The sequence below is a fragment of the Lepus europaeus genome, chromosome 11 (assembly GCF_033115175.1).
Source record: "Lepus europaeus isolate LE1 chromosome 11, mLepTim1.pri, whole genome shotgun sequence".
Taxonomy (NCBI): domain Eukaryota; kingdom Metazoa; phylum Chordata; class Mammalia; order Lagomorpha; family Leporidae; genus Lepus; species Lepus europaeus.
This window is the reverse complement of record NC_084837.1, coordinates 55,705,417-55,718,368: the sequence shown is the minus strand read 5'-3', so window position 1 is coordinate 55,718,368 and position 12,952 is coordinate 55,705,417. Positions and strand designations below refer to the sequence as shown.

General features: G+C 42.1%; 1 protein-coding gene across 1 annotated transcript in view; it reads left to right on the top strand.

Moving 5' to 3' along the window:
* Positions 1 to 12,952, top strand: part of RYR3 (ryanodine receptor 3) — a 580,573-nt gene that overhangs the window by 155,534 nt on the left and 412,087 nt on the right. Inside the window, exon 2 of the mRNA XM_062206624.1 lies at positions 8,987 to 9,106. Coding sequence (XP_062062608.1) covers positions 8,987 to 9,106 — 120 coding nt within the window. The remainder of the gene's footprint in view (positions 1 to 8,986; positions 9,107 to 12,952) is intronic.

Here is a 12,952-nt window from a genome sequence, read left to right as displayed (position 1 = left end):
TCTGCCAGCCTGCACTCTGCCCCACGTGTTCCCTGCTCACAAGCTTCTTGGTACGGGTGAGGTGCAGATCTAACTATAGGGCTGTCATCAGCTGCCTGATGGTCTCCCTAAAATAGGCCTGCCAGCCATTTTGTTTTGTCCTAGAATGTTCTTCACGAATGACCCAGAGAAAAGAGGGAGAGCCAAGGTGCCCTTGTCATCAACTCAGAGATGGCAAACATGGCACTCTATTGTTGCAGCGCGTGGGCTATAAGCCAGGGTGGGAGGAAAAAACAATAGGAATAGAATAAGTGAACTTCATTCATTTTCAAATTCGGCGTTCTTTGGTCAGAGGAGTGTAGAAAACCTTGCTTTGTCAAAGATGACCTGTGGCAATAGGAATTCTAAGCAACACAAAGCTGAGACTGTCTATCCTTGCTCAGGGACAATCACTCAACACTACCACGAGCTGAATCTTGGACAGGAATAGCTGGTGCATGTGAACCACAGAGCTTGGAGGGATGCTGACATATGATATACTGTGGATTTTGATCATGTTTCCCCTTGACTGCAAGTTTTGGGCTGATGTTCAGGCTTTCCAGTGTCACTATCATTGGGGGTAGAGGAATTTTGTTTTCCTGAGTTTCAGCACTCTGGCTGTTGTCTCTGGCATTGTGCTTTGTGGTTTGGTTACCCTTCAGTGTTGTTTGACCACATGAGAGGGCTAAAGGTTCCCTATTTTTATCAACACCATCATCATGAACTTTAGAGATAAGCAGAGATGAAGTCAAACCTATCACAAAGGTCAGTCTGGGAGGAAAAGACAGCTGCTTGGACACCACAGTATAAAGAGGACAAATTCCTGATTCAGACCATCCTAAGGTCAAGGACTGATTGTATCACTTACGAGCTGTGTGGTGCTAGGCAAGGCACTTAACCTTTCTATGCCTCAATTGTTTATCAGTGAACATATTAACACTTACTGTATGAGGTGATTGGAAGTTCTCAGCTGAGACGCTATAACACAATAACACATCGTAACAGTTTATTAAATATTTGCTGTTATTATCTAACTCGTCTGAGCTTTTGTTTCCTCATTCTTTTTTTTTAATTTTTTTTACACATTTAAACTTTTATTTAATGAATATAAATTTCCAAAGTACAGCTTATGTGTTACAATGGCTTCCCCCCTCCCATAACTTCCCTCCCACCCGCAACCCTCCCCTTTCCCGCTCCCTCTCCCCTTCCATTCACATCAAGATTCATTTTCAATTCTCTTTATATACAGAAGATCAGTTTAGTATATATTAGGTAAATATTTCAACAGTTTGCCTCATTCTTAAAGTGGCTGTGAAGGTTAAATAATCTAGGGGAAAATATCAGTAGTGTCTGGTAGAGAAGTGCTGAATGGAGAGTTAATGTTATCAATAATAATAATTGAGAACCACAAGGCCTCATTATCACTTTATGCTAATGTCTGTTCTTTTTTCATTAGATCATTCTCTTCTTACCCATCAACTGTACAATCATCCCTTCAGCAATGACTACTGTTACATGACTGAGAATAATCTTTTTTATTTTTTCAAAAGATTTTATTTATACTTTCTTGAAAGGCAGAGTTAGAGAAATGGAGAGACAAAGAGATCTTCCATCTGCTGGTTCACTCCTCAGCTAGCCACAGTGGCCAGGACTGGACCAGGCCAGAGCCAGGAGCCAGGAATTTTATCTGGGTCCCACACACAGATGCAGGGGCCCAAGTGCTTAGGCCATCTGTTGCTGCTTTCCCAGGCCTTTAGTAAGGAGCTGGACTGAATCAGGGCATCTAGGAATCCAACCCGTGTCCATATAGGATGCCAGTGTCACAAGTGGAGGCTTAACGTACTATGTCACAAGACCAGCACTAGAAACCTCTTTAAATCTTATTCCATGGCCTGGTGAATCAACATAGTTTTGCAAAACACATCTTGTTTCTAGCTTGTATGGAGAAGAAGTTTTCTGCTCTCAGTTTGTAATTAACTGGGGTTGTGAGGTAAAATGTATCTAGTCAATTAATAACTGATTATACAATATGAATCAAACATCATGCTAAGGAGTATTGTGGTACACAAACATGAATTAGATGTGCATCCTGACTTCAAGGGATACAAATCCAGCTGGGAGTAGTGCTAGAGAGAACATGGATAGAGACTTCCTAGATCGGATACCAGGCTCTACCCATTGCCAGTGTTAGACCATAGGCAAGTTATTTACTGCTCTATACAGGGAGTCCTCATTTTTAATATGGAGACTACAGTAGTATCTTTATTATGTCTTATTGTACATAAAACATGTAGTCAGAGATCACTGTGTGTAGGCCATTTTTAAAATTTATTTATTTAAAAGACAGAGTTGAGGAGGGGGGTGAGAAGTGGTGGAGATGAGAGAGAAAAGTCTTCCTTCTGCTGGTTCATTGCCCAAATTGTTGCAATGGTTGCGACTGAGCCAAGCCAAAGCTAAGAGCCAAGAGCTTCTTCCCAGTATCCTATATGGTTGCAGGGGCCCAAGCACTTGGGCCCTGCTCTACTACTTTCTCAGGAACATTAGCTGGGAGCTGGATGAGCTGGGACTAGAACCAGTGTCCACATGGGATGCTGGGATCGCAGGTGGCAGCTTTTCTCACTGTGCCATAATGCTAGTCCCTAAATGTTAGCCATATTAAAACACATGAGGTGTTCCATGCTACATATACCACAATTTCTTGATCTAATCATCAGTTGATGGACATCTGGGATGATTTCATATCTTAGATTGTTGTGAATTGAGCTGCAGTAAACATGGTGGTACAGATAACTCTTTCATATGCTGATTTCATTTCCGTTAGATAAATTCCTAGTAGTGGTATTTCTGGGTCACTTGATATATCTATTTTGGGCTTTCTGAGGTAACTCCATGCTATCTTCCACAATGGCTGTACTAGATTACATTCCCAACAGTGGGTTTTTCCCCAAATCTTTGTTTCTCCAAACAAAATGGATGTAACTGGAAACCATTATACTTAATGAAATAAGCCAGTCCCAAAAAGATATATAGCATGTGTTTTCCCTGATCTGTGGTAACTAATAGAGCAATAAATAATGTAATGTATAAGAGTGAAACTGACATTTTGAGATTCAATGATTATTTACAGCCCTTTTCCGACTGTTGAGGAATGATTTTTTTTTCTTGTTACTATTTGACTCTTTACTTAGGGTTAATCTTATGAGTATAAAGTAAACAAAATAGATCATTACAAAAATTGAGAGAGAATAAAAAAGGAAGGAGGAGGATGGATGTGAGCATGAATGGGAGGGAGGGAGGTTGGGCAGAATCACTATATTCCTGAATCTGTATATGTGAAATACATGACATTTGTTTACCTGAATTTTTTTAAAATTAATTTTAAAAAACCACATGAGGTAGTTCAAAAATTCATGGACAGTGAAGTGAAGAGATAAGCTTATTTTGGTGCAAAAACTGGAAATCTTATGTGAGACCTTTAGAGTTCATAGGAAATATATATTGGGAATAAACTGCATAGATCTTAAATTTTTGCACCAAATTTATCTTCCAATTCAATTTCCATGAATTTTTGAAGTACTCTTATGTAATATAGTGGGATAAAAGACATTATTATATATAAATAATCATATACAAAAATATGTTGATAATGCTGTGGAAATTCAAGGAGAGAAGAGATTACTTGGTCTTCATAAAAGAGCTTTGTATCTGGGTAAGCTTAGGTAGATAGGCAATAAATGAACATGGAAGCAAATCAGGGCAGCTGTAATATTAGAGATACTGTCCATAAGGGTATGGAAATAGAGAAACCCAAGGAGCTCTGTAGAATTTGGGGAAGGGGCTGACACTGTGGCGTAGCGGGTAAAGCTGCCGTCTGCAGTGCCGGCATCCCGTATGGGTACCGGTTCAAGTCTCAGCTGCTCCACTTCTGATCCTTCTCTCTGCTATGGCCTGGGAAAGCAGTACAGGATGGCGTAAGTCCTTGGGCCCCTGCACCCATGTGGGGAACCTGGAAGAGGTTCCAAGCTTCTGGCTTTAGATTGTCCCAGCTTTGGCCATTGTGGCCATTTGGGGAGTGAATTGGCAGATGGAAGACCTCTAACTGTATGCCTCTGCCTCTCTGTAACTCAGCCTGTCAAATAAATAAACCTTTTTTTTTTTATAATAAGTTGGGGAAACAGGTAGAGAAAGTAGAAGTCCTCAGATGGTAGTTTAGGGAGTTTTTATTTGTCTTGTGGATAATGAAGTCAGGACCATTGATGGTTTTCAGCAAGAATTAAGATCTGAGCTGTGCCTCTGATGACAAGGGAAGGTATGTTCTGGGTATTATGGTAGCCTTGTCTTGATCTCTAAACTTTCAGTCTCTCCTTCCTGTTGCCCATTCTCCACAGGGCAGAGAGAAGGGGTACTCAGAAATATGAGAGTGAGGTTCTAAGCTATGTTGCTTAGGAGTTAGATGTGCAGTAACAACAATGGGAGATAAAAAAGGATTAGGAGACTGAACAGGAAACCTTCTAGTACATTAGGATATGTTGGTTTGAGGTGTTGATAAATCCAGGGATAAATTTCTAGAGATTTGGGACTGTAGATACGACCAGGTTGAAGGTACGGATTGCATAGCAACTCTTCAGAAGTGACACCAGAATCTTGAACACATGAGATTGCCAAGGACAAATGACAGAGATTAATCCTTGGGCAGTTCCTACAGTGAGAGCTTGATAGATCCTTCCCATCTCATTTTCTTCTAACAGGAAGGTAGAAGAACATGGAGTTGAACAAAGGAACAGAACGCTTTCAAGAAGGACCATTTTGGGGAGCTGGGACACTTCTTATTTGGGAGAGATAAAACTAGAGGCATTGGATAGCATTCAGCCTTAAAATCCAGACAGACTTTTTGATGTGCTTGTTATAAAGCAGGAAACCCTTATGTGATATTAAAGATACGATGTCCTCCTTCCTTGGGACTAGAGAGATTCGTACCCTTCTTAAGGACAGGGGCTGTGTCCAAAAGGGCTTATTTCTACCTCCTAGTATTACTGACTATTGTACCCTTCAACTTAGTTCAAAAAACTTCTTCTTTTTCCACTTTCTCTTAAAGACGGGAGGTGTGGTTATAATACTGAGCTGAATCTGTCATGAGTCTTATAAACAAGGAAAAATTTTATGATCTTGTTCTAATGAAATTAGAACAAAATGAGCAGGAAACTCTAAACTTACAGTAGCACAAAATCCTCAAGTTATATTTATCACAAAATCAACCATTGTCCTCCTTGAAACAGAAGAAATAAAGTGATTGGGGTACCTTCTAGGAACTGAAAGACTTGAAGTAGAGCAAATCTGGGAGAATGAGAAAGGAGGAAAGAGAAGGTTGGATGAATACAGTGGGATAGTCTAATTTGGGGTTTTTAGGAATGAAACTATCATAGGTTATGGCAAAGAAAGCTCATCATAGTATGTTATTAAAACAAAGTAGAAATAGGTAGATCAAGGTGTTTGTTCGAAACAGCTTATAAGCATAACTCTTAGTTACTTGGATAATGACTGAAAGTGGAGTGGAGGAAAGCCATGAGCTGGCCTTTCATCCCACAGCTCCATTGTCATAGTGGTAGTTTATTTGTCTTTATTGGCCCTTGTGGATTCCATTGCATCTTAACAGAATGCCGTGTTTTTAGAAGATAGTCAATAGATGTGTGTTGAGTTTGCACAAACATTTTCATCAGGTTCTCTTATTATTATTGAGATAAATGATGGAAGAAATAACTGGGATGTTGATAGTTTTCTAAAGATGTGGAGAACGGCTATCATATACTGCAAAATAGAAGGTTTTTTCACATACATGAAAGAGTAACTTATGAATTTAATATTGAAGCATATAAAGGAATGCAAGGTTCTGGGGATATAAGATACAAGATTTGGCAACTTTGATGAACGGGCTTCCTTGGAAGTGGTACCGGTGAGCAATGCCCTGATCTGATTAAAAACAGAGAAGGAGAGAGATAATAAGCTAAGGAGAGAAAGTGCAGATCTGTGTGGGGATGAGTCACCTAGGGAAGATTGGTAATTGGAGGGGCTTGTGTTCTGTTTTTTTAGAGAGTGAGAGAAGTAATGAGATGGTTTGAATTAACTTACAATTCCAAATGGAGTTTGGTGCAAAGATTTCAGCATCAAACGTTCAGACTCCAGATGTATGTCTGTTTAAGGTTTATGGAGATAATAGCTGCTATATGGAGCAAAGGCAAGTACAGGCTGCCACTCCAGGCTGTGTCTGCAGCCAGGTTAGCACTGAACATAAGGTTTTGGATGAAACATGGAGAAAATGAGGAGCATTTGGATAAGGGACCCACCTGTGTGTCACCCAGAGCACCAGTCTAGGACTATGCTAGTATAGGGCTGCTATCGAGCAAATATTCAGTGAATCAGGCCAGGTTTGTTGATTGTATCAGTTTCTTGGCAGCCTGAATTATAAATATGTGACCTACAGGACTGGAATACTTCAGAAGACAATACTAAGACCCCAAGGAAACTCATATAAGGTCAAACCAAGGTGATGTGGATATCTTGAGATAGAGAAAGGGAAATGAGATCATGGAAAGAGACCCATGAAGGCAAACGTTTCTGATAGCTTGTATATGCTCTATCCATTAAATCATATCTAATTGCCTTATTCCATATTTGTAGAGAGTCTTAGGTTTACTTTTATAGATGCTCAAGAATTAAAATTATCTCTTCTCCAGATCATATGCATGTATCCCTGTTAGGAGCGAGGCCCATGTTTTAATGTATGTAATATGCCACTACTTGTTCCCATCCTAGAATGAAGTTCTGACTCATGGTAGTGATGCCAGGGGAAAGCAGGCATTTGAATCAGGCATGTAAATACAGATCTCTCCTTAATCAGTTGAAAAAAAAAGGCATGTGCCTGTCAGTAGAGACTGGCATCTTACCCAATTTAGATATCCTATCATTTTTCAGATGCCCTTGTGGGTGGTATGTGTAGATGTGAGATACTTAAGCATTTCTTGGTGGAGGGGAGTGCATTCAGGGTTTGAAGGAAAGCCTCTTGCATTGCAGACTTCCGAAGCCCCTGCTTCCTGGAGCAAGTCACCTGTCCGTCATTCTCACAAGTGAGAATGCTCCCCTATTTCCAATGCCTGTTCAGAGGACTTTACCTCCTCTGGTTGATGCAGCATTTTGGAGAAACTCCATCTCCTGAAAAATCTGGTTCTGTTCAAAGATTCCACTGAACCCACCTTTTGAGAGCAGGAATTTTCTTTTCTCAGTCAAATGAAGACCATGAATTCCGACTTTATTATAAGCGGAGGGTCCTGAATTTACTACTGACACCATTTAATAATGAACAGTGACATTTCAGTGCCAGTAAAGCTGTGGAGCTATTTTTCCAAGCCTTCTTCTCATACACCTGTGATTTGTGCCTTCTCATATTTCCTGTCACCCCTCTCTCATCTATGGGTACTAGCAGGTATCTGTATACTGTTAGCAGTGAACAGCTTCAGGTGGGAGGATTTTATTGTTTATTTTGACAGGGTATATCTCAGACACAATTTAAGAAAATAATTGTTTCTACTTAATCTGCCTTTGCAACATGCCAAGATAAATATAAACTCTTAGGGGACAGGAGGCCAAGATAAATGGACAAACTATGGCTAAGGAGGAAGCTCTACCTGGCTCTCCTCTTTGGTCATGCTTTTAAAGATGTATTTATTTTCATCTTCTTGAAAGGCAGTGTGAAACACACACGCATGCATGCGCAGGGAGAGGGAAAGAGAGAGATGGGCATTTGGTTTACTCATCAAATGTCTGCAATGATTGGAGCTGGGCCAGGATGAAGCCAGGAGCCCAAAGCTCCAGGTGGGTCTCCCACATGGGTGGCAGATGTCCAAGCACTTGAGCCATCACCTGATGCCTCCCAGGTGCATTAGCAGGAAGCTAGATTGGAAATGGAGTAGCCAGGACTTGCAAGGGCACTTTGACAGGGGATGTGGGTGTCCCAAGAAACAACTTAACCTGCTGTGACATAATGCCTGCTCCTGGTTACATCTTTAACTTAACCATGCCTGTGCATCTTCTGGTGTTTGGAATGCAAAATAAGCCAAGGGGTGGTGGATAGACTGAAGGAGCAAGAATGTAGAACTGATGAGGAAACTTTTCCTCTCAACCTCAGGAAGGGTTGTGCAGGAAGTGAGATTGGAGTAGGTGGAGGTCTGCCTATTTTTCAATCAGCAGAGAAATACCAATAAAAAGAGCTGCTTTTAAGAATGAGAGAGTAGGAAGGGCCGCCTTGGGAACTTAGAGACACTGCTCTTCTGCTTAACTTCCAGCTCCCCTTCAGGCTAGATCTTTAAGGATACTTTTGATCGTCTTTCTCAGGGATCTGAAACTCATCTTGTGTGATCCTCTACATCTTTAATCTGTCCTCTCTGGCAAATATATTGCCCACTACATATATTCCCCTTTCTCTACGAAGAAGATTCCCTCCTCTACAACTTGACACAAATGGGACCTCCTTCTACTAATCCCACCTTTTTCTGATAGCTTGTATATGCTCTATCCATTAAATCTTATTGCCTTATTCCATATTTGGAGAGATTGCTTAGGTTTACTTTTATAGATGTTCAAGATCATATAGATTCTCCAGATCATATGCATGAATCCTTGTTAGGAGCGAGGCCCATGTTTTAATGTATATAGTATGTCACTACTTGCTCCCACCCTAGAATGAAGTTCTGACTCATGCTAGAAGCTCAGTGATGCCATGGGAAAGCAGGCATTTGAATCAGGCATGTAAATACGGATCTCTCCCTAATCAGTTAAAAAAAAAAAAAAGGCATGTGCCTGTCAGTAGAGACTGGCATCTTACCCAATTTAGATATCCTAGGGCGACTTGCAGCCTGGTGCAACAGGGGGAGGTGGCTACCTACCATTCACACTTGGTTCTCTCTTCTCTTCGCAGGAAGATGAAGTGGTCCTCCAGTGCATCGCGACTGTCCACAAGGAGCAGAGGAAGTTCTGCCTGGCAGCCGAGGGACTTGGCAATCGCCTGTGCTTCCTGGAACCCACTTCAGAAGCCAAGGTGAGATTAGTCACCTGCCCTACACCTTTCCCTCTTGGCTTCTCATTCGGTCATTTAGGGGAGATGGTGATGAGGAGTAAATTTGAAAGGATGCTTTTATTTTTTCAAAATGGGAAGCCAACTGGGCTATCTTCTGGTGTTTGCATTCCAGACACCACTGTCCTTACATATTCTGGTTATTAATCCCTTGTCTGGATACATAACTTACAAAAATTGTCTCTTCACATGGTTCATTATTTCCTTTGTGGCACGGGAGCTCCTTAGTTTGATGAAATCCCAATCGTCTATTTTTGCTTTGGTTTCCTGTGATTTTGGGGTCTAAAAATTCCTTGCCCATTCCAGCATCCTGAAGGTTTCCCCTTTGTTTTCTTCTTTTAGTTTCAAAGTTTCAGGTCTTACATTTAGATCTTTGAATATATTTTGAGCTGAGTTTTGTACATGGTGAGAGATAGGATTCTGGATTCATTCTTCTGCATGTGGATATCCAGTTTCCCAGCACTATGTAGAAAACTATCCTTTCTCCCAATGCATGTTCTTAGCATCTTGGTCAGTGACTGATTGGGTATAGATATGTGGGTTTACTTCTAGGGTCTCTATTTTGTTCCTTTGGTTTGTGTATGTTTTTTATGCCAATATCATGCTGTTTTAATTACTGTAGCTATATAACATGTAAGGAATCCAAACAACTCAATAACAAAACAACAAGTAATCCAACTTAAAAATGGGCAGTAGATGTAAATAAACATTTCTGAAAGAGTGATATATAAGTGGCCAACAGGTCCATGGAAAAATGCTAATAGCAGGAATCATCAGGGAAATGCAAATCATAACCACAGTGAAATGTCACCTCACTCCAGTTAAATTGGATAATCAAAAAGACAAAATATCAACACTGGGGCATAGTGGGTAAAACCGCTACCTGTGATGCTTGCCTCCCATATGGTGAAAGTTAGTGTCCTGCCTGCTCCACTTCCAGTCAACCTCCCTGGTAATGGCCTAGAAAAAGCAGCAGAAGATAGCCCAAATGTTTAGTCCCTTGCCACCATATGGGAGACCAAGATGAAGCTCCTGGCTTTGGCCTGGCTTAGCCCTGGCCATTGTGGTCATCTGGGGAGTGAACCAGGAGAGGGAAGATAGATAGATAGATAGATAGATAGATAGATAGATAGATAGATAGATATGTCTGGTTCTTTTTCTCTCCCTGTCACAGTGACTTTCAAATAAATCATTTTTAGAAGACAAAAGATTACAAGTGCTGGTCAGGATGTGGAGAAAAAGGAAACTTTGTACCCTGTTGCTGGGAATGTGAACAGGTAGAGCCATTGTGGACAAGAGTGAAGCTTCTCAAAACACTAAAACTAGAACTCAGATAACTGATCAGTCCATGAACTGGGTTTATAGCCAAAGGAAATTAAATCATTCTGTTGAGGAGACATCTGCCCTCCCTCCCATGTTCACTGCAGCACTATTCACAGTAGTCAGAGCAGCCTAAGTGTCCATCTGCTGACGAATGGACAAGAACATGTTGACATGTGCACCAGAGAGCACTGTTCAGACATGAAAAGGATAAAATCCTGTCGTTCACAGCGACGTGCCAGGAGCTGGAGTTCACCACAAAATGAGATATGTACCACACGTTTACATTCACGTGCACTCGAAAGTGGTGACCTCGGAGCAGCTCAAGGTGTAATTAATAGAGTCTGGGGTCGGGAGGTGGCGAGGAGAGCTGGGCAAAACTTAATTAATGTATACTAAGTTAGTTAAGGGTAAGAGGTTCTAGGGTCTCTTTTTTTTAAGGTTTATTTTATTTATTTGAAAGAGTTACAGAGAGAGAGAGACAGATCCGCTGGATCACTTCCTAGGTAGCTCCAACAGCCAGAGCTGTGTTGATCCGAGGCCAGGAGCCAGGAGCTTCTTTCAGGTCTCACAAGCGAGTGCAGGGGCCCGAGGACTTGGGCCATCTTCTACTGCTTTCCCAGGTCACAGCAGAGAGCTGGATCGGAAGAGGAGCAGCCAGAACTCGAACCAGCGCCCATATGGGATGCCAGTGCTTCAGGCCAGTGCTTTAACCCACTGCACCACAGCACCGGCCCCAGGATCCCTTTTCTTAGTGTGTGTTTATTTTCATTTATCTGGAAGAGAGAGAAAGATCATCTACTGGGTTTACTCTCCAAATGTTTGCAACAGCCAGGGCCAGTGCTAGGGCGGGCTCAAGCCAAGAGCTCAGAACTCCATCCAGATATCCCACTCAGAGGTCCACATCTGCTGCCTCTCAGGATATATTAGCAGGAAGCTGGATCAGAAGTGGAGTAGCCCTGACTCTGCCATTCCAGTATGGAATGCAAGCATCCCAAGTGGCAGCTTAACCCACTGCACCAAAATGTCTGTCCTGGTCTGGGGTTCTGTTAGACAGTAGGATTACTGTAGATAATGAAAATGTACCATGTATTCCTTCTTAAAAAACTAGATAATAGGATTTTCACCACAAAGAAACATTAAAATGTCTGAGGAAGTAGGTATATTTACCCTGATTGGATATTACACAAGGTATGCATGTATCAAAATAACACATGGTGAGACTGGTGCTGTGGCTCAGTGGGTTGAAGCCCCAGCCTACAGTACAAGCATCCATATGGGTGCCAGCTTGAATCCTGGCTGCTCTACTTCCAATCCAGCTCCCTGCTAATGCACCTAGGAAAGCAGTGGAGAATGGACCAAGTCCTTGGGCCCTGCACCCTTGTGGGAGACCTGGAAGAAGCTCCTGGCTCCTTGCTTTGGATCAGCTCAGCTCTAGCTATTAAAAGCCATTTTGAGGAGTGAACCAGCAGATGGAAGACCTCTCTGCTCCCTCTCCCCTAAATAAATCTTTAAAAAAAACCCATATGATGCTCCAGAAATACGTACAACTTTCATGTGTCTGTTTACAAACATTGTTTAAAAATAACTCCTCCCACCCCACCCCCATCCCAGGAAGCATTGAAGTAGGGGTGTGAAGAATGTGAGGTGCTCTTGCATGTCAGTGTTCTGAAGGGCACCGGGGATGCTCTGAGTTATCATTCCCTGACCAAGAAGATTCTCTTAATATTCCCTAAACACCTTGTTGTGAATTCCTACAAGTCTGAGTGCATGTTCTATACCCCCAGCTGTCATTTTGTTGCTACAGCGACTCACGGTTGCCTGAGCCTGTGTCTCACAGCAAGCACAATCTTTTCAGTTCTGACTATGCTGAGGTTGTCACTGTCTGCCTGCTGTGACCCAAAGGCAGAGGGGACCATTTGCTCTGGTCCCTGTCTGCGTGGTGGCATGTAACATCATGTCTTTGCAGTTGAACTTTTCTCTCTCCATTTTGAGTCTCTGTCTGTTTTTCCTGATCTGTGTGTCAAATGGATCTGTGTGCTCTGAATCCTTGCAATCCTTTGCAGTCCTGGCAAGACATTTATATGAGTTGGGGTTCTCCAGAGAACTAGAACTAACAGAGTGGGTCTGTAGGTGGGTGGATGAATAGATAGATGGATGGATAGATGGGTGGGTAGATGGATAAATAGAGATTTAAGATATTGGTGTGGGGCTGACACACTGTGGTGTAGCTAGTTAAGCCACCACCTGTGATGCCTCCCTTATGGGCTCTGATTCGAGTTTGGCTGCTCCACTTCCAATCCAGCTCCCTGGTAATGCACTTGGGAAAGGATGGCCCAAATGCTTGGGCTCCTGCAGCAATGTGGGAGACCAAGAAGAAGCCCCTGGCTTTGGGATCAGCCCAGCTCCAGCCATTGTGGCCATTTGGAGAGTGAACCAGCAGATGGGAGCGCTCTCGAGCTCACTCTCACTTGCTCATTCTCTCTCTCT